The sequence below is a fragment of the Cornus florida genome, unplaced genomic scaffold, assembly GCF_030987335.1.
Source record: "Cornus florida cultivar Cherokee Brave unplaced genomic scaffold, ASM3098733v1 CherokeeBrave_3.0.0_Hap2_Chr11, whole genome shotgun sequence".
Classification (NCBI taxonomy): domain Eukaryota; kingdom Viridiplantae; phylum Streptophyta; class Magnoliopsida; order Cornales; family Cornaceae; genus Cornus; species Cornus florida.
The window spans coordinates 121,325,865-121,347,978 of NW_026775581.1; the positions used below are offsets into that span (position 1 = coordinate 121,325,865).

General features: G+C 37.0%; 3 protein-coding genes across 3 annotated transcripts; 2 read left to right on the plus strand and 1 right to left on the minus strand.

The window, feature by feature from the left end:
* Positions 1-907: 907 nt before the first annotated feature.
* Positions 908-9,826, plus strand: LOC132286327 (ATP-dependent RNA helicase DEAH11, chloroplastic-like). Its single transcript, XM_059788647.1, has 3 exons — positions 908-1,949; positions 3,477-6,621; positions 8,344-9,826. The coding sequence occupies exons 1-3, from the start codon at positions 1,074-1,076 to the stop codon at positions 9,564-9,566; spliced, it is 5,244 nt and encodes a 1,747-aa protein (XP_059644630.1). The 5' UTR covers positions 908-1,073; the 3' UTR covers positions 9,567-9,826.
* Positions 9,827-10,550: 724 nt separating this feature from the next.
* On the minus strand, positions 10,551-11,108 carry LOC132282011 (uncharacterized). The gene has a single exon (XM_059783654.1). The coding sequence runs from the start codon at positions 11,106-11,108 to the stop codon at positions 10,551-10,553; it is 558 nt and encodes a 185-aa protein (XP_059639637.1).
* A 3,547-nt stretch (positions 11,109-14,655) lies between these two features.
* LOC132283829 (RING-H2 finger protein ATL54-like) lies at positions 14,656-16,515 on the plus strand. Its single transcript, XM_059785855.1, has one exon. It carries the CDS (start codon positions 14,900-14,902, stop codon positions 16,184-16,186), a length of 1,287 nt encoding a protein of 428 aa, XP_059641838.1. The 5' UTR covers positions 14,656-14,899; the 3' UTR covers positions 16,187-16,515.
* Positions 16,516-22,114: the final 5,599 nt, after the last annotated feature.

Sequence of the window (22,114 nt, forward strand, 5' to 3'; positions counted from 1 at the left end):
GTTTTCTTCTTTGACCCAGCTGAAGCAAATTTACAATGGTACTTTTTTTTTTTTTCCTTCTTCTTGTTGAATAATGCTGGCCTTCCTCTGTTATAAAGGATCTGCAATGTTGTGACTTGTTGAGTTACTGATATATACATATGTGATCTAAACCCTAAACGCACGCATATAGATAGAGAAAGAGAACACCAACAAGTTGAATAACTTTTGGTTACGATTTGTTGCTGAATAGAAATTGGGTTTTTATTTTAATGTATAGATATCACGTGTATAGTATATAATAATGGGTTTAATGGTCATAAGAGTATTTTTGGCATTCACATCATTCGCTAAAGTTCAAACAGTGAACTAACAATTTTACAACCAAATAATTTAAGGAGTTAAATGTCAAAATAATAATTTAACGTGAGTTCGAAATTGAAAAGAAAGTTTTAAGGGGATTCAGCGCACTTAACCCTAATTTTTGTTTTTTTTTTCAAGTCAAATACCTATAAATTCATTCATAAAAAGTCAAATACCTTTAACATTATTTACGTTTTTTGTCTCTTGTTTTTGGTATTCTCGGGCTTATCCTTGCCAAAAAAAAAAAAAAATTCAAATTATTATTTGCTAATCTCTTTTACATTATTATTAAGTTTCTTTTGATCTGATAATCTGACATATTATATTTATGAAAAATGAATTAATAGATTACTCAATCCATCAAGAGTATTACTGTGTTTGACCCGATCCAAACCCAATGCATTTGACGACCGAACTCCATGCATAATTGCATACAAGGGGTGCTTGATCTGTCATCTGTGGGCTCGACTTTAAAACCCCAGAAAATCCAACGACTGTGCTTAGCCAGCTAAAACAAGCAATGTATACATCCTCCTTTCCCAACACAACCTTCCGTTTTGCCCTTTATGTCATTTTCCAACCGTCACGCACATACACATACATACACACTCACAGCATTTCCTTCGGAGTGACACTTCGTCTAGTGTCTCGCTCACCACACTTCATATACCCACTGTTTTCCTAGGGTTTCTATTATTATTATTATTATTATTGTTTTGAATTTCCATATTATGCGTAGAAACCCTGCTCCGGTCGCCGTTCGGCGAGGCAGACCGCCACCTTCCTCTCCGCGGAGAGGTGATATTCCGTCGAATTTCCGGTCACTGCGGCCACCGTACCAAGGGCGGAAGCCCCAGTTCCCGGCGAATCACTGCAACGACCACCCTGCGGATTCCTTCAAGTACCACCCCCCTAACTTCGTCGTGGAGCTTCACTCCGAAAATTGCACTTTCAGTAAGGCCGAAGTCGAGAGATTGATCGCGAATTGCAAGTCGAAGGCCGACAGTTTCACCGTTCACCACTCGGGTATTGTCGCTGCAACCTTGTCTTTGCAGCAATGGACCGACGCACTCGAAACGATGGTATATTTTTGGAAAATTCGTCTCGACGATGTTTGTTCTGTTATGCCATGTCTCATACCGAATGTTTTCGTGGAGTCTGATATGGACGAGCTTGATGATCGGCTCAAAACACTATTTTCTGAGCGTGTGAAGGGGTTTCTTGAAGGCGATTTGGTGAAGAAGTGGCAGAGGAATTTAGGGATCGTGTTGAAAGAGATTGCTAGTATTACAACTACTCTCAGTAAGCCAAACCGAATTATTGATCACAACAAGCTTTTGGATAAGAGGGCAGGGCTTAATTCTGAGAGGGATTTGATGGAAAAGAGGATTCAGGAGTTTAAGTCTGGCATGAAGTGCATACTTGCTCATCTTGAAGGGAGGTTGGAGGATCCTTGTGATGATGGCGTGGAGGTGTTTAAATTTGGCAGACGTTTTGAATGGTGTTGGATTTTTAACCTGATGACGAGGGAGTGTCGTCGCCTAGAGGATGGTTTGCCGATTTATGCTTTCCGGCAGGAAATTCTTAAACGAATCTATAACCAACAGGTCTTTTTCTCCTCTTCTGTTTGTTTTGTGAATTATGGTTCTCTTTTGAATAAGGTTTGCCATTTAATTTTGGAAATGGAGCAATTAACTCATTGAATTGAAGAAGATTCTAGGTAAAGAAAAAAAAAAATCTGCTAGTTATTTTTATCATCATACTGTTGATTAGTGATTAGAATGTTGAGAAATAAAGATATAGACTAATGATTGGTGAAATAAGGTCATCACCTCAATGTTAGTCTTACCAACAGGGGTGAGGTGTGGGAAGGGGTAGACTGGATCTTATACTAGCTTTAGGCACTATTTGTGTGAAGTAGCTGCCCTAAAAATGTAATGGTGTTAAACTGTTTCAAAATCCTTAATTGTTCTTTGGATTTGTTGAATGCAGTATCAAGTAAATATTTGTGGCAGAAGCTTTTGGTCTCTTTTGGAAATCTTCAGAGCTATTAGTCAGTGAAGCCTTTGTTTTGAGAATATAAGTAACTGGAACTCTTTCCTGATTTAATGCTCAGTGATAATTCAACCAAGCAAGAATCCCTGTAAGAAGGGGGTTTCTAACCAAATTTCCTTTTTAGATTTTTCTTTGTATGCAATTCCCACTCTAAAACCCATTTTTCTCCGCGATTGCTTTCTAATGTGTGTCCTGTTCCTTCTAACATCCCGGGGCCATCATCACAAGCTATCTTTTTATGTTGTAAATCTCAAAGCCACTTGATTGTTATATCTTGTTTCGGCATCATTCGAGTTGTCAAAATCCTAGAGCTCATTCTCCTTTGATAGAAAATGGAAACTAATCAATGAAATGGTAGTATGGTACTTGAATTTAACTTTCATTCTATCACCAAGGAAATTTCCCTGTGACTTTTCTAATTGAGAGGCCTTTGGGGATTAAATTCTAGATGGGAAGACTTAGATATGTACTGTTGAACAAAGTTAATAGAAATGTAAATCCTCTCCAACAACTGATATGTGATACAGTGATAGAGTGAGAATCAATATTCTTCCTTCCAATCACTGTAATGAAACTACTATTGCCTTGGAGGGTCATGATGGCATTTTAAAGTTGGAAGATGGAAGATATTTAAGTTTGCACCCTCCCATTCTGAATCAATATTACGAGGCATAAGGGAATTTAGTAAAAGATTAGATGCTTTTTCTAAATAGTTTCTATTACCTTGTGAGATGGCATAACTTTTCATTAATTCTTTTCATGTACATTTGGTCAAATAGTATTTTGTTGGTCAAATGATACTTCAAGTTGGAAATAGGAGTAAAACATGTGATGGGAGGCTCAATCATTAGCTTGAATGAGAGCAGGCTGTACTGTTCATCTTACCTGATCAGTTTTTTTTTTTTTTTTTTCCTTTTAAAATTATTTATTTTGATTTAGCTTTTAATACTTCAAGGACAGTGTTGCTTTGAGTTTGAGTTTTTTCTGGTATTTCTTTTGATTGCATATGTGTTGCCTTGTGCTTGATTTTTTTTTCTTCTTTTTCTGGTATTTATTTTGATGGCCATTTATTTGCACAGATAATGGTGTTGATTGGAGAGACTGGTTCAGGAAAGAGTACACAGTTGGTTCAGTTTCTTGCTGATTCAGGAGTAGCTGCTAATGAGTCGATTATATGCACTCAGCCTCGCAAACTTGCTGCCATCTCATTGTCTCAGAGGGTGCAAGAGGAATGTTGTGGGTGTTATCAAGATAACACTATCATATATCAACCAATTTATTCATCTGATCGGCAGTTTGATTCCAAGGTAATATACATGACAGATCACTGCTTACTGCAGTACTACATGAGAGATAGGAAATTATCTGGAATTTCATGCATCATTGTTGATGAGGCACATGAAAGAAGCTTAAACACTGATCTTCTCTTAGCATTGATTAAAAAATTACTTCATCAGAGGTTTGATCTAAGGGTTATCATAATGTCTGCAACAGCTGACGCAAACCAGCTTGCGGACTACTTTTTTGGTTGTGGAACCTTTCATGTGGTGGGCAGAAACTTTCCAATTAATGTCAAATATGTCCATTCTGCATTTGAAGGCACTTCTGATTCTACTGTTGTTGCTTCCTATGCTTCTGAAGTTGTGAGGATGGCAATGGAGATCCATAAAACGGAGGAAGATGGGACAATTCTTGCTTTCTTGACTTCTCAGATGGAAGTAGAATGGGCTTGTGGAAAGTTCCAAGCTCTTTCTGCAGTTGCATTGCCTTTACATGGAAAACTTTCTTATGAAGATCAGCATCGCATCTTTCTAAACTACCCAGGAATAAGAAAAGTAATATTTTCGACCAATCTTGCTGAGACATCATTGACAATTCCGGGGGTGAAATATGTGATTGATTCTGGCATGGTGAAAGAGAGCAGGTATGAACCTGGCACTGGCATGAATGTTCTAAGAGTCTGCAGAATCAGCCAGAGTTCTGCTAATCAACGAGCTGGTCGTGCCGGGAGAACTGGACCGGGAATGTGTTATAGACTCTATTCCGAAAATGATTTTGAGTTGATGCCTCCTCATCAGGAACCTGAGATCCGTAGGGTTCATCTTGGTGTTGCGGTTCTGAGAATTCTTGCTCTGGGCATCAAGAATATTCAGGGTTTTGATTTTGTTGATGCACCTAGCACAAAAGCTATTGAGATGGCCATTGGAAGTCTTATCCAGTTAGGAGCTGTTAAACTAGAAAATGATGTCTTGGAATTAACTGCGGAAGGGTGGTCTTTGGTTAGATTGGGTATAGAACCTCGAATTGGTAAAATAATTCTCAAATGTTTCTGTCATGGCTTGGGTAAAGAGGGCCTTGCCCTTGCTGCTGTTATGGCAAATGCTAATAGCATATTTTGTAGAGTCGGTAATGAAGAAGATAAACTAAAATCTGATTGTCTTAAGGTGCAATTTTGCCATCGCAATGGTGACCTTTTCACTCTGCTCTCTGTTTACAAGGAATGGGAGGGTGTGCCTCCAGAGAAGAGAAATAAGTGGTGTTGGGAAAATAGCATAAATGCCAAATCAATGCGAAGATGCCATGATATGGTCCAAGAACTGGATATTTTTCTCAAAAATGAACTTAACTCTATTATACCAAGTTACTGGCTTTGGAATCCACAGGTGACTACTGAACTTGACAAAAAATTGAAAAATGTTATACTCTCTTCCCTTGCAGAAAATGTAGCCATGTACTCTGGATACGATCAACTTGGTTATGAAGTGGCAGCAACTGGAAAACATCTTCAGCTTCATCCTTCTTGTTCATTGTTAATCTTTGGTCAAAGACCAAATTGGGTTGTTTTTAGTGAAATCTTATCAATATCTAATCAATATTTGGTCTGTGCAACTGCTTTCGACTTTGAATCTCTGTCTACCCTTTGCCCTCCTCCTTCATTTGATTTCTCTTTGATGGAGAGGCGAAAGCTGCAAGTGAAAATTTTGACTGGTTTTGGCAGTACATTACTGAAAAAAATATGTGGGAAATCTAACAGTAGTTTGCTTCATCTTGTTTCTCGTATTAGAACAGTCTGTAAGGATGAACGGATCGGTATAGAAGTTGATGTTGATCAGAACAGAATTCTGTTGTTTGCCTTTTCATTGGACATGGAGAAAGTCTGTAATTATGTTACTGAAGCAATAAAGTATGAAAGAAAATGGCTAGAAAATGAATGTGTGGAGAAATGCTTATATCATGGAGAGCGTGGTGCTTCTCCATCTGTAGCGCTCTTTGGAGCTGGTGCTGAGATAAAGCATCTTGAGCTTGAAAAGAGATGTTTGAGTGTCTCTGTGTTTCATTCACATGTGAATGCTATTGATGATAAGGAGCTTTTGATGTTCTTGGAGAAAAATACCTGTGGCAGTATTTGCACAATCCACAAGTTCACATGCGCTGGACAAGATGGTGAGGACAAGGAAAAGTGGGGCAGGATAACATTTCTCACACCACATGCTGCTAAGAAAGCTACTGAATTAAATCAAGTTGAATTCAGTGGTTCCTTGCTGAAGGTAGTTCCTTCACAGAGCATTTTTGGAGGTGATCATAAGAAGTTCTCATTTCCTGCTGTTAAAGCGAAAGTTTATTGGCCTAGAAGGTGCAGTAATGGGTTTGCAGTTGTCACTTGTTCAATGCAAGATGTGCCTTTCATTGTGAATGATTTATCTAATGTGTTAATTGGTAAAAACTATGCTCGTCGATGTGAAGCTGGCAAAAAGAACATGGACAGTGTGGTGATAAGTGGACTTGATAAAGAACTTTCTGAAACTGAAGTTATTGATTTGTTAAAAACTGCAACAAAGAGGGAAATCTTGGATTTTTTCCTGGTTAGAGGAGATTCTGTAGAAAATCCTCCATGCAGTGCCTGTGAAGAAGCGATTCTCAGGGAAATTTCCTCCTTCATGCCTAAAAGGAATTCCCAGAGTAATTTTGTTCATGTCCAGGTCTATCTGCCAGAACCGAAGGATTCTTTCATGAGAGCCTTGATAACATTTGATGGAAGTTTACATTTGGAGGCAGCAAAAGCTTTGGAGCATATTGAAGGGAAAGTATTGCCTGGATTTCGCTCATGGCAGAAGATAATGTGCCAGAAGTTGTTTCATAGTTCTGTATCCTGTCCTGCGCCAGTCTATCATTTTATAAAGGAGCAACTGGATTCGTTGCTTGCGAGCTTCCGGCATCAAAAGGGTATTTCACGTGACGTAGTAATTTTGTTTCTTTTATTTGAATACATGCTTTATTATTTTATTTTATATATGACATTGTTTTCTTTTTATTTATTTCTTTCTATTCCCGCGGTTGCAAGTCACAAAATTATCTTCTCTTGTGCTTTTGATACTTGTTTAGTGTTCCTGTTGGATTCTCCCAGTCTCCAATCTTTAACAAAGTTATTATTTCTCCAATCTTTAACAAAGTTATTATATATGCCCTTCTTATACAAGTCATAATTAAACATAGCGCTACTGGATAGTTCTAAGGGTACCTTAACAATGAAATTAGAAGCTCGAAGAAATGCATTAGAGTCAAAAGGCTTAAAAATCAGTAGATCTAAAATGGAATAAATTAAATGTAAATTTGAATGATAATATAGCAATAACAATTCAAGATCAACCCACTACTCAAAGTGATTGATTTTGATACTCAGGTTCAATTATAAAAAAAGACGGGGAGATTGATGGTGATGTAAGTATTAGAATTGGAATAGGTTAGACAAAGTGGAGGAACACTAGTGGGGTTTATGCGATAAACAAATACCAATTAAGTTAACAGGGGAAGTATATAGTATGGAGCGGAGTGTTGAGCGTTAAAAAAGAAACACGAACAATGCATCCGTGTAGCTGGAATGCAAATGTTAAGATGAATGTTAGGAATAACTAGAAGAGATAAGATTAATAATCAAAGGATTGGGGTTAAATTAGGTGTGACGCCTTCTAGTGAGAAAATAAAGGAGAGTAGACTTAGGTGGTATGGACATATTCAACGCAGACCTGTAGATGCACCAATGAAAAGAGGTATATTTTTTTATATTTTTTTCCTAAACCTGATTTTTCTGTCCCTCCATTTAGAATAGAATTATTATATTCCACATTTTTTTTAAGGTGTCTGGGGATCCCTCCAGTCACTTTTTTTGTATGTCCGACCTGGTTTTCAAAATTTACCATAGAGATTACCAACATGGGCTACTCCCTCTCTCTTTTCTTTATCTAATAAAATATTGGTTTTTTCATATTAATAAGAAAGATTTATGATGTCCTTGGGGATGCTAAAAATTATTCGCAAGATCTCAGCTCAGCAATACTGGCGATTACTGGAAGTTACAGTTTAGCAGTTTTCATTAGTGCTGTGTGTAAAAGAAAGTTTAAATGGAAAGGCCTCCTCATTTGAATTGTGTTTCTTTTTGAGTATTTTATCTTTTCTCATCTATTTGGGAGCCCATATTTCACCATTGATTTAGTGGTTGCTTCTGTTGCACACATCTATTTATTGTGGAACTTTGTTTGGAGGCATGTAAAAATCGGTTACTAAAAATCACTTCTTCACATAAAGTATGCTACGATGGTTTTGTTTGATATTCTTCATATGTTTCACAAACATGGTAATGTTTGAACTCTTTTTCTTAAATTTTAAGTTGCATCTAATCTCCATATACACGTGACATGACATTTTTGATAAAGGAATACTTTAAAGAGAGTAATATATGTGTATACTTTGATGAGCAATTCCATTTTCTAAAGGTTCAGAATAATAGTCACTGCAACGATGTTTTACAATAGGTGGTATAATCTCCACCTCCTCAAAGGGGTGGTCCTCGTTCAAGCCCCGAATGGAGCAATATGGGTGTGTCTGTTGCTTACTTACCCCAGTTTTGCAATAGCTGGGGGCTTACAGGTAGGATTGTCTTGTTCACAGGTGCGGAATGCTGTCTAGACAGGAATGAGAATGGTTCCTATAGAGTAAAGGTATCTGCCAATGCTACAAAAACTGTGGCGGAGTTGAGAAGACCTCTGGAGCATCTCATGAAAGGGAAGACCATAAGTCATGCCAGCCTCACTCCAACCATTCTGCAGCTTCTGTTCTCCAGAGATGGCACCATGCTTATGAAGTCAATTCAGCGAGAGACAGGAGCCTATATTCTCTTTGATAGGCGTAGCCTTAGTGTAAGGCTATTTGGTTTTTCGGAAAAGATTGATGTGGCACAGCAAAGATTAGTGCAATCCCTTCTGAACTTGCACGAAAACAAGCAACTTGAAATCCGTCTTCGAGGTAGAGATTTTCCTCCTGATCTGACGAAGGAAGTGGTTAAGAATTTCGGGCCGGACCTTCTAGGGCTCAAAGAAAAGGTACCGGGGGCAGAATTCGCTCTTAATTTACGCCACCATGTCATCTACATGCGAGGTAACAAAGAGTTGAAGCAAAAGGTTGAAGACATAATTCTTGAGATTGCACAAACATGTGGTACTCCGTTTCAGAAGGGAGACAATGAAGCTGCCTGTCCTATTTGCTTGTGTGACGTGGAGGATGGTTTCCGTCTTGAAGGCTGTTTGCATGTATTCTGCCGCACGTGCTTACTGGAGCAATGTGATTTTGCGATCAAAAGCCACCACAGCTTCCCACTTCGCTGTACCCATGACGGTTGTGGGGCTCTAATTTTGCTGTCTGATTTGAGGTCTCTACTGTCAAGTGAGAAGCTAGAGGAGCTGTTCAGGGCTTCTTTGGGGGCATTTGTAGCAGCAAGCAATGGTGCATACAGGTTTTGCCCGTCGCCTGATTGCCCTTCGGTTTATAAAGTGGCAGATCCTGGTAGTTACGGTGAGCCATTTGTGTGTGGGGCATGTCGTGTGGAGACATGTACTCGGTGTCACTCGGAGTATCATCCATACATGTCCTGCGAGAAATATCGGGAGTTCAAGGAAGACCCAGATTCCTCACTGAAGGAGTGGTGCAGGGGAAAAGAACATGTGAAGAACTGCCCTGTTTGTGGGTTTACGATTGAGAAGGGAAATGGGTGCAACCATGTAGAGTGCAGATGTGGGAGGCACATTTGCTGGGTCTGCTTGGAGGTCTTTGAGAGTAGTAACGATTGCTATAGCCACTTGGGGTCTGAACACCCAATTATTATTGATATATTCTAACTTAAATTAAGTATATTTTCTCAGATGTTTAGGTGCACATGTACCACGTATGTGGAACTGGGTAGGAGTAACCAACGACGCTTGCTTCTGTACATATGATGTTTAGCTGATATGGTCAATTTCTGAGTGTGAGTGTCAGCGCTGTGAAAAAGTGACCCTACTGCATGACCTAAAACCACCTGTTTTAACAATCACAAATTCACAAATCAAGTGGGAAGAGAATTGAATATATTTCTCGCACACGTACTGTTTGTAAATTATTTTTTATTCTTATTTTTAGTATGAAAATTTACTATTTACTAAGCAGGAAGATTTGCAACTGATGCAAGAATAAACTTTAAATAACTTGCCATAAATTTTATTTTTATTTACTTGACTATTAGATTAAAATCTTTAATTTTCCTTGTCGGGCGTGCCAAATATAGAGCCAATCACATTCAAATATTGGCAATTGGATTTTTAATGTCTTGTACGCTACATTAATGGTGTTTCACCTCTAATTGAATGTGTTGTACTAGAGACGATAATACAATTGTTTCGGGTGACTACTCCAAATAATGGTGATCCACCTTAATTTGATGTGTTGCAGTCTTACAGAACATTCTAAAATAAATTGAAGCTCCAAGTAATGGTGTTTGGGAGTCTTGAAATAATTGTGTTGCAGAACAAACTAAATCCAGATTTAAACCATTTAATCTTTCCGTTGTGTACCAACAGTTCCGCACTACAGTACAGGGATCCCGTCCCCAAATATTATTGGATCCACGAACTCATATGTCTATATAAAATGTAAAATGTAAAATGTAAAATTAAATTATTCATTATATCAATCCCTCCCCTAATTACATGTACGATCACCTTACATGTGTATTTGTCCTTCCTAATTTTGTTGTGTCTAACAAAATGTTCCATCTACCCTAAAAAACCCTTAATCAAGAGAGAGATGCAAAAAAATAAAATAAATCAAAAATCAAAAATCAAAAATCAAAAGAAATATCTGCAACCAAATGCAATGCCCACGCCAGTGATGCCCAAACAAAGCGCCAACGCCACAAACCATGTCATGCTGCCACCAGCCTCCTCCTCCTCCTCCTCACATGACTGCTCTTCTTGCTGCTGCTGCCTCTGCAACTTTGACAATTGAAGGTCGAGCAGTTTTACCCATTGCCGATAACTCAACAATCTCATTGACTCTTCAACCAATGCATTGCACAGGCAATCCCTCTCTTTGGCCAAAACTGCTGCCATCTTCTCAGCCTCTCTTGCCCGGGTTTGCGACAATCGCAACGCCTTCAAAAGATCCAATTTCTCATTCTCTGCACCACTATTCGATTCATCTTCTTGAACCGTCATGCCACAAACTCTGTTCATGGATGATAAAACCTTGTCAGGCCCAGCAAAAACCTTGAGAGGAGGAGGTAAATCGCAGTTCTGCAAGAGGTCGAGGCCTGGCTTATGAGAAAGCACGATACCCATCACCATTTCATTCCCATCCAAACCTTCAGGACTTGGTTTCTGATTCTTCCAAAACCATCCTGCCATTGCTGACTATATATATATATATACGTGACTATTAATTTCTTGGATTGATTGTTTTGAAGGTGTTTGATATATAAAAAAACGTATGTGTTTGTTAACCAGAATTGGGAAGGAATTGACAGAGGTTGTGGCGTGAAAGGAAGATGGGGTTGGTGGTGGTGGGTGGCGTTGAAAAGCAGCAGTTGAACTTGGAGAGAGGAGAGGAGAGGAGGGTGGGTGCCGCAAGAAATGGGGGTTTTTCTCTGTTTTTTTGGGGAACGAGGTTATTAAGATTAGTGTGTATGATGAAGTATTAATGGATTAACCAATAAAATAGAAGCCATAAAAAGAAGGAAATGTAAGTAACAATTTATAAGAATTTTATCAGGATAAGAAGTATATCCTATAATTTTATAATCATATTAACTCAAATTGACAAATTCAGTCTTAATTAACTCAGGCTAATTATGATATCAATGAATTGCTACATTGAATTTAAAATCAAAAGAAATTTAATTTAAGGGAAAAAAATGATTCTTGCATACGAATAAGGAAGTCCACCTCCACTTGATTGTATTGGCTATAAATAGTCAATTAAAAATTTCGGTTAGACAATTTACTGTGAGTGTTCGATGTGAGTATATCTTTAATTTAATCAAAAGAAATTTAATATAAATTTTAGAGTAAAGTACAATGACACCCCTGAGGTTTGGCATAAGATAGTCAGATATAAGTTGGTTTATTTTTTTAATAATGACACCTCTTTGTCAAAAATTGGATCCAAACATCCTCTTAAAAATTATAAAAAGTCAATATTGCCCTTTAATATTTTATTAATTTAAATTATAAAATATCAACACTTTTAAATGATGTTTTTACCCTTATACACTCATTACACCTATATATATGCATATGTCTATAAATATATATAGGTTTGGGTGGTGGATGTCATGGCCGGCCAGATCTTTGGGGCCGGCCTGGGTGTATGGTGGTTTGAGATGAAAAATTGAGTTTCTCAGATGGGTTGTACCCCGGTAACTCATTTAAACTATTTGATTCAAGAGTATTTAAGTCAATTGTATCTGTCAATTTTATATCAAATGGTAATAAAATCAATTCACCATTGTCATGGTCTTTTTGTCAATTTTATAAAATTTGAGAGAGTGTCTTTATCCAAAAATAGACCAACTTGTAACTAACTGTTTTTATGTCAAAGCTTAGGGAAGTTATTGTACTTTACCCTAAATTTTAAATTAAATTACTTTTGATTTCAAATTCAAATGATTTGACACTTTCAAAAGCAACATAATAGTGAAGGATGGACTCAGAAAATTAGGTAAAGAGGAGTAGAATAATAGTAATATTTTATAGGTATATAATTAAAAAAAAATTAAATTAATAAGGTTATAATACTATTAAAAAAAGAAGAAGTAAAGACTCTAGTGTAAAAGCAAAGTGGGTGTGTGGTATTTTATACCAAAAAATAATAATAATAATAATAATTAAAGTTCCTTGTGTGTTATTTTATAAAGGAAAAAAGCAAATTGATTTAAGTAACCTATAATAAAATTAACACCGAGTAATTAATTAACCTTATTAAACTTGGATATTGAGCCAAGTTTGAGATGCTGAGACCATGGTACTGGGAAATTCTTTGCTTGTGCTGACACACAAAGGTAACCCATTTTTTTTTTTTTTTTTTGATTTGTTAGACTTAGTAATAATGGGTCCCATGCAAGGAAACTGATGCTGCAACTTTTTCCCAAACTAATTTGCATTAAATCATTCACAGAGATTCCTAAACGAGACTTCCAACCGTGTGTAAACACCCCGCAGACTGCAAAACCACGTTATGAAAAGTGGACCCTCCAAAAGGACTATGTGTCCATAGTTTTTTGCACACTCAAAAGTGAAAATTTTAATTGTCTGGTATCACCGTCTAATTAAATTTTGACACATAAAACCGAGATATAAGGATAATTTTTATTCAAAAGAACTATATTTCTGTCTATGAATGATATTGAGAACTCCGAGTCTTGCAAGAGTAATAATTTAGTGAATTTTTTTTTTTTTGGTTTTTAATACCAGTCATTGAATCATAGAATCAAGAAATAAATTTTCATCAAATTAAAATAAATTAGAACCAAGGCTCCCAATTTCTTCTTTTTCTTTGATTTGACTAAGAAAAGGAAATGAGAGGAAATTCTCTAAAGCATATTGAAAAAGTTAATTTTGTTGTTAAGTTAAAGCATTATACATTGGAAAATCTAATTACACAACAACAATTGTTCTCTTCAGCTTAACCTTAACCAAAGGATAACAAATAATTTTTACAGGTATGGCAACAATTGATCCATTTGGACTCCTTAGGTGCCTGATCTGCTACGTTTGAATCTCTTTGAAGGCTAGCCATTCCCTTGTATTTGGTTATATGAACTAATTATATAATCCTCCAAAATTATATATAGGGTTAAGTGCAAAAAATTTCCCTAAACTATTATCCTTTTGTAAATAATTATTGGTTTGTTGCAATTAAGAACAAATTCATCACAAAAGACTATTTTACCTTTTCTCATTAAATATTTTCTCTGTAAGTATTAATTATACTATTTACCTTAAATTTATTATTAGTATCAATTTATCACAAAAATGGAAAAAAAAATAAATTTGTAACTACCATTTTCTAAATTGATTAACTTATTATTAAAACTTTATTATTTATAATAAAACGTATTATGACCAATTTAAACATTTTTATCACAAAAAAAATATCTTTTTCATACAATATATTGATGAAAAATTAATAAAATACTTTTGAAAAAATACCTTCTTTTCATGTAATATATTCAATAAAAATTAAAAAAATAATTAAATTTTAAAAAAATTTCTACTAAAATTTTTTATTTAAATAATTAATTTAACAAATTAAAGGTAAATTTTTGCAAATTTAATGAAAACTATCTCATCAAATTAGTATGAATTTTTTTTCATAATTTATTTAGATAAGAAAAATATATTAAATGTAATTCAATAAGAAGGGGCATTATGGTCATTTAATGAAATATAGTATAGTTCTTGGGGTATGTTGCAACAAAATGAGATAGTTTAGGGAATTTTATGTACAAATTATAATTCAAGAGTGTTATTTGCAAATTCAAACATAATTGTAGGAATTTTTTTCACTTTACCTTGTATATATTGAACACTTTTTTGAAGGACAATTATATATATTGAAAAAAAAAAAAAGCGGTTGAATGTAATTGAAAAAAAGTGTTGGTGTGAATATATGAAATATTATAGAATTTCCATGTTCCATGTTCCCGTATGTAGTAATTTGGGATTGAAAATTAATACTTTTGAATAAATATATGAGTCAGATTGAACCCCATCAAATACTCCACCATGGTCACTAAGAGAACACCGTGTCAAATTGTCAATTACTTAGTAAAACCATCTCAATGAACCAATCAATGGAGATGGGTTGTCCTATTGTGGCACCACAAGAAAATAGGTCCATTTACACATTAATTTCTCCCGGTGTTTGAATCCTTATCAGTACGTTAACGCGTAAATGCCTCATGGAGTCCATTGACTTCTACAAGCCAAACCAAAAACGAAACTACCAAGTAAACTTCCAAGTCTTCCACTGGACCATACAACAAAAATCAAACTCAATTCAACCCATTCTCATCAATTCAAGGGCACAATATGTGGTGTTTGGAAAATCCCAAATATCATACTATCTTTGTGTGCTTCCTCATGTAAGAGGTATATCTCTCTCTATACCCCTGTTTTGATCCTCCTCTATTTCTTTAATGGCATTTCATTATCGAAGATTACTTGTATCACCAATCCGTTGTAATGATAATCAAAATAGACGACCACCTCGAAATCCTCCACCTTCTCCACCTTCTCCATCTTCTCTACCTCCTCCTCTCCCCCCTCCACCTTCTTCCCCTCCTCCACTTTGTCCTCGTCAGTCTCCTGCTGATCATGTTTATCCATGTCCTCAGTCTCTTGCTTATCCTCAACACCATAAAAATAATCAAATTTCACTAATTTTGATCATAATGTTATGTCTTCTTGGTCTGGCCGTTCTTTTTGTTGGCTATTTTCTTCTTGTTCTGAAGTACTTTTCAGACTTAACCAATTCTAGGAGGAGGAATTTTCCAATATTTGAGGAGACCCGTGAAGACTCTTTCGATGAGGATCAAGGTCCTGTTATAGACCACCCCATTTGGTATATCAACACTGTGGGCCTCCAACAGTCCATTATCGATTCGATTACTCTGTTCAAGTACAAAAGAGATGATAAGTTGATTGAAGGAACTGAGTGTTCGGTTTGCTTGAATGAGTTCCAAGAAGATGAGTGTCTTCGGCTTTTGCCCAAGTGTAGCCATGCCTTTCACATCCCTTGTATTGATACTTGGTTGAGGTCGCATAAAAATTGTCCCTTGTGTCGCGCTCTCATAGTCTGCGACACAAATCATGTTCATGTGAGCACTGGGGAGCCAAATTCGAGTGATTTGGGATCGAGGGAAGAGGATGATCGGGTTGAAAATGTGGAAAATTATGGCGGGTTGGGAAGTCACGGATTGGGAGAAGATGAGACTAGTGAAACTAGAGTTGGAGCCGAAAGTTCCGGTGCGTTGCCAATTGAAGAAGGGCCAATTGCTGAGGCTTTGGAGAAAGATTTACATCATTTTGGTACCAAAAGTTGTGGGGTTCGAGTCCTTAGTGATCTGGCAGACCACAGGCCTATTGTGGAACAAGAATTACAACCTGTGAGGAGGTCAGTTTCAATGGATTCATCTTCTGCTGCGACGATTTATCGTGCCATGGCTAACATTCCTCCGGTGGAACATGAAGGGTGTTCGGGTACTATGTCAGTACAAGAAAAGAAACCAAATTTGGAGGTAGCTGCTAAGAGGGTGAACAAAAGTTCAAGCAAATTCAGACTGAATTCTTCATTTGGGAGTTGTATGCAGAAGGGGCATGTTTCAATGAAGCGATCACTTTCGTCCGGTAGAAAATTTTCGTCCGGTAGAAAGTACTTTCAATCCAGGATTAGTAGAAGCCATGACTCAATCCCACCACTCTGAACTTGAACCTCTCATCTTCTCATCATTCTAGTTCGAGGTCAGAACACCAATCACTGCTGTTACCGCGCTAAGAACATGTCAACCAAAGTTACAGCAGTCCTTCCTTTTACTTCCCCAACAGAGATTAGGAAGCAGTGTGATGTCAGTGGGGATTTTTTCATAGAACAGCATAAGTTATCGGCCATATTTCGTTTTGAGTTTCAGTTTTAATTATTGTAACTCTTGTTCAGATTGTCCAGTGTTAATGTTAAATATGTGAGGCTTTTCAAACTTTCTGAGACTCGATAATAAGTACTGATTTATGTGAGTTTATGCCATTCCTTTTGCTACTTTGATGTCTAACCACTTGCATTTTTTGCTTTCTGACTAAGATCATCTCAAGTTAGGGTCACATAGGTTCTAAAGTAAATAAATGTTTATTTTACTTAATTTGTGTTCATCAACTAAGCATAATGAGTTTCACAGTTGCTATGTAGTGTAAAACAGAAAAAGATGGGGAAAAACATTCATGTACGGATACTTAAAAAAATTGCAGTGTTACTGCTTGTTCCGGAAAACGGATAATTTACTATTTTCACTGATATAATTAAATTTATAATTTTAGAACAACATAGTACATAAAATTTATATAAGATTTACCAACTGGGAGTGTATTATTTCACATAAGTTTGGAAAAAGTGACAAACAAATATGGTTTGAAACACAATACTAATATATATATGTTTTTAAATGAAAGGGGAAGTACATGGTTTTTGATGCATTTGGAAAAATTTTTTCTCAATTTCAAATGGGTGATAGACATTCTCCTAGTTCTTCTACACAGAGATGGTGAGAAAAGAACAAATTGGATAAAAGAAAACAAACATATATTCTCAATTTTAAACGTGATTTTCTAGTAAAAATTGTACTAACGTGGTTTTCTATTAAAAATTATTATTATTATTAATTTTTTTTTGAAAGGTAAAAATCAATTGCATTAAGATGAGAGAATTTAGAAGGGCCTATATAAGAGACCATAAATAAACACAAGCAGTCTAGGCCTAAGAAGTAGTGAAACCTTGACCGAAGGAGACCTATATTGGTAACAAACCCAGCCCAAGAAGGACCCATATTGGTAACAAACCCAACTTTATATAAACATGACTATGACCAGTTGCGTTCCGGTGAAGATCGCCTGAGCTACGTAACTGTCAGTCTGGAGGGCGTGGTGGAGGTCTGATAACACAGCTTGGGAGTTCCCATTCATTGGCTATGTGCCTGGAAATTGGAGAGTCCAACATTGAGTAATTCATGAGCTGCAAGCTGACTCTGTCAACGACTCTGTTGAGAACTGAGTTTGCAGAGAGAAAATTTTTCTCGAACACTCAGCGATTACGTTACCCCCAAATATTATAGACAAGGGATGGAAATGTGAGGCGTGATGTTGCTGCTCCGTAGTTGTTTTCTCGGCCTTTCAAATGGTGGGATCCCCAAGCTACTAATTCATTCCAAGAAGAGGGCAAGATGTAGAAGGGCACAACGTGTTTGGATAAATGCCCAAATGGGAGCAGCATTGGAAGAATGAGTGATTGTGGGATTCAGGCATGAGGTTGCACAATGGGCATATGTTTGGTGAGTTCAAGAATGAAGTGCACTCTCTGTCTAAGGTGGATAGTCTTGATAGTTTGGCAAGCCATATGATAAAGGAATGTTTGGGGATGGATGGACTCGACCACACTAGTTGTGGCCTAAGATGTCGAACTGCTGGTCTAAGTTGAAGGATCTTCCTCCAGCTCCACGAGCATTGGCGAGGGGTATTGACCTCCCAAATACTTCTTCCATTTTAAGCAAATAGGTATTAACCCATGTGACCCAAAGCATACCTTCTCTGTTCTTGATTATGTGCCATAAGTGGTTCTTTATGGCCACTCTGTTCCAAGCTTGTAAGTTTGGAAGTCCCAGCCCTCCAGCTCTTCTAGGGAGGCACACAGTTGTCCAAGCTACCCTGGCTCCATGCTTTTTGAGATGACATGTCCAAAGAAAGGCTCTAAAGATGGCGGTGAGCTCACTTTCTACACTTTTTGGGAGAATGAATTTTGAGCTCCTATAGATTCGAGTGCTATACAGAATTGCTTTAATGAGCTGCAATCTCCAAGCAAAAGATAGGACTTTACTAGCCCAGTGCCTTATTCTAGCTGTGATTTTATCGATTAGGACTCTGCAATCCGTGGATTTCAGCATCATTGATACCAAGGGTACACCAAGGTACCTGATAGGCAGTGTTCCTTTTTCAAACCCCATTAGGCCAGGAATTTTAGTCTCAACAGAGGGTAGGACTCGTGATACAAATGTTGAGATCTGGTTCAAAATACAATTTTTTTTTTTTTGCTCTAAAGATTATTTCAAATTTAATTTATGTACATTATTCAAGCATTACTCGTTAAAATAATTTAAAAAGCGAATGTATCATATGAAAAAATATGTGTAGAAATATCATGTGAGGACTACAAAAATCTAGATAATAGTCTAAATTGTTTTTCGGACCAATTACATGTAAAAAGTATGTGAACAAATATCTGAAAATGAGAAAATTATAGAAATTATAACTCTAGAATAATCTAGCAAAACTAAGGGGCTGAAGTGGTCTATAAATATACGAATAACTCTAGAATAATCTAGCAAAATTAAGGAGGTTGAAGTGGTCTATAAATATACGAAAGCATTTGTCAATGAAAACCAAGCTAGCTAGTTTATTTTCTAAAATCATGTTCACTGTTAAATGCACTACTCGTTCTTTTATATAAGAAAATCAAATGTTAACAATCAAACTGAACTCCACCTTGTGGTATCACTCTTTATCACCTTTTACTATGACTCTTAAAAATCGATGCGGTGTTCCACATATTCCAAGTATTATAACAGTAACAGAGTTTTTTTTGCTTAAGAAGGTTTTACCTATCCTAAATATTATATCAGTCTCTTTAATATAAGGAGGTGATATCCACATACTTCAATTTGGATGTGTCACATATCCCAAATATTATATCCACCCCTCAATCATCAATGTAAGACCTATATATTATATTTTTCTTTCTGCATGTGTGATGTGTTTTTTTTGACTGTCCTCTATTTCCCATCACCATTTATTTAATGGCCCGTATACAGTTTCATAATCCTCCATCTCCTCTCCATTCTCCCTCCTCCACCTCCTCCTCCTTCGGTTAGTGGATTTGATTCGCCTAATCAGTTGCATAATTTGATCATAATGTTTTGTGCTCTAGCCTCTAGGTGTTGTTTTTCTTGTTGTTGGCTGCTTTCTTTTAATGGTGAAATACCATTCAAACTTCAACTATTCTAGCAACAGGGATTCGCCAATATTTGAGGGTACCCAGGAAGATTTTATCCATGAGAATCAAGGTCCTGTACTAGATCACCCTATAAGGTATAGCAACACTCTAGGTCTCCAACAGTCTCTTATCAATTCCATCGCTGTGTTCAAGTGCAAAAGAGATGATGGGTTGATTGAAGGAACCGAGTGTTCAGTTTGCTTGAATGAGTTCAAAGAAGATGAGAGTCTTCGGCGTTTGCCAAAGTATAGTCATGCCTTTCACATCCCTTGCATTGATACTTGGTTGAGGTTACATAAAAATTGTCCTTTGTGTCGCGCTTCAATAGTATATTGATCCAAATCATGAAGGCTGTGTGGTTTGGCAATCCATTTGCCTAATGTGGAAGAAGAATTACAAAGAGTTCAGTTTCATCATATTCATCTTCTGCTATGATGGTTTATTGTGCTATGGCTAACATCCTCCGGCGGATTGAACATGAAGGCTGTTCGGATACTATGTCAGTACAAGTATTGAAACCAAATTTGGAGGTAGCTGCTTAGAGGGTGTGCCAAATTTAATGTCAGTGGGGATTTTTTCATAGAATAGCATAAGTTGTCAACCATATTTTTTCAAGTACTTTTAATGATTGTAACTCTAGTTCAGATTGTCCAGTGTTAAGTATGTGAGGCTTTTCAAACTTTATGAGACTCAATAATAGGTACTGATTTCTGTTGAGTTTATGTAATTCTCTTTAGTTTTACTACTTTGATATCTAAACACTAGCATTTGAGTTTTCTGAAAAAGATCATCTCAAGTTGGGATTGCACGTTTCAAAAAAAATAAAGGTGTAGCCTTTCTAAAAATATTCTACTAATGGAACTTTGATAATGATCCCATTTCATATTTAGATTATAACTTAGTATTGCTGTAAGAATATTATAGCAATATATATATATATATTTGAATGGTAAGATGAGTATTATATATATAAATAAAGAGGAGCCCATTAAGGGCTAACTACAAAAGCTTATTGGCCCAATGACTTGCAAAGACTTGCAAAGTACAAAGCCAATAGCCCAAATTTACAAACCCCACTGGCCCAACCAAAGGAGTTGCAATTGAATTACAAAGCATATTCCGGTGAACACATAGACCTCCAATAGCGAAGAATCACGAACAGTGGAGGGCAACCTTGTTAATCTGGAGGCATGGGAGGGGGACGGATGAAAGCCCCAGGAGCTCCCATTCAACCACAATGCGTCTGGCGTTTGGATAGTCTTTCACAGAGAAGCAGGACAATTTTTGTCTTACATCAACAAGAACCCTATTGAGAAGAGCATTCGCAGAGAGAGATCCACCTCTGAAGTATCTTCGATTTCTCTCCATCCAAATGTGATATACTAACGCTGCAAGGCAAATTTTCCTGACAATGTTCCTTGGATCGCTGCTGTCCACCCATATTAGACTTGCCCAAGTAATTAGATCATTCCATGATGAAGGCTGAGTGTAGAACGCACAACGTGCTTGAAGAAATTTCCATTAGGGATTGGTGAAAGAACATCTAAAGAAGATGTGGTCATGCGATTCTGGATGGGATGAGCATAGGCTAAAGAGATTAGGGGTGTGCCAATGTGCCACTGGTTTGCGATCATAAGTTGGTAATTTATGCAAACTAGCACACCAGAGGATATAATTATGTTTTGGGACTCCATGCTTGAACCAGGTAAGGTGGGACCAGGGTACATTTGTGGTTGGAGAAAGGGCTGAGACTGTGTGAGATATGGTATGGTTCCTATTAGGAGAGGGAAGCCATAAGATTCTATCTTGTTGGTTTGGAATTGGGAGTGATAGAGGGTTGAGGTTAAGCAGTTGAGGGATGAGGGTTGTAATGATTTGTGGAAAACTCCATGAACATCCAACAATGAAGGAACTGACCTTAGTGTTATGATCAACAGAAGTGCTCAAAAGTTGTTCTTATGTGACAAGATGCTGAAGGGGGCCAAGAGAACACCAATTGTCAAACCAGAAATTGGTGTTGGCACCATTCCCAATTTTCATTTTGACAAAGGGTTATGGCAAATCTAAGTTGCAAGAGCTTTTGCCAATTCTATAAACATGGTTGTGGGGTCTTTAGTGTCCAAAAACACTTATCCCTAACCAAATGTGATCTAGACCATTGTACCCAAAGGGAGGAGCAATTTGGGTTGAGCATAAACCAGAGTTGTTTCATAACTGCAGCTTTGTTCCAAGTTTGTACCAACAGAGACAGGTCTACAGACATTGTTCCAAGTAACTCTAGCACCTTCTTTTTTAAGTTGCTGTCCTCTCCAAAGGAACTTCCTCAGAATGCAGTTAATTTCTTCCAAGGTGCTGTTAGGTAGGATGACTTTTGTTGCCCGGAAGTTGACCATGGAGCATAGAACAGATTTAATAAGCTGGACTCTACCTGCATAGGATAGGAATCTGCTTGTCCAACTAGATATTCTTCCTGTGACTCTTTCAATAAGGACCTTGCAGTCAATTGGCTTGAGCCTTGTGGAAATGAGAGGAACACCAAGGTACCTAATGGGGAGAGAACCTTTTTGTATCCCAAGTGTGGCAAGAATTGAAGCTTCCAGGT

What these genes read in the sequence shown, in the direction of transcription:
- LOC132286327 (XM_059788647.1), top strand. Translation starts at nt 1,074, where the DNA reads ATGCGTAGAAACCCTGCTCCGGTCGCCGTTCGGCGAGGCAGACCGCCA. An exon ending in AACGAATCTATAACCAACAG is followed by an intron (nt 1,950 to 3,476) that starts GTCTTTTTCTCC and finishes TTATTTGCACAG; the next exon opens with ATAATGGTGTTGATTGGAGA. An exon ending in GAGCTTCCGGCATCAAAAGG is followed by an intron (nt 6,622 to 8,343) that starts GTATTTCACGTG and finishes TCTTGTTCACAG; the next exon opens with GTGCGGAATGCTGTCTAGAC.
- LOC132282011 (XM_059783654.1), bottom strand. Translation starts at nt 11,108, where the DNA reads ATGGCAGGATGGTTTTGGAAGAATCAGAAACCAAGTCCTGAAGGTTTG.
- LOC132283829 (XM_059785855.1), top strand. Translation starts at nt 14,900, where the DNA reads ATGGCATTTCATTATCGAAGATTACTTGTATCACCAATCCGTTGTAAT.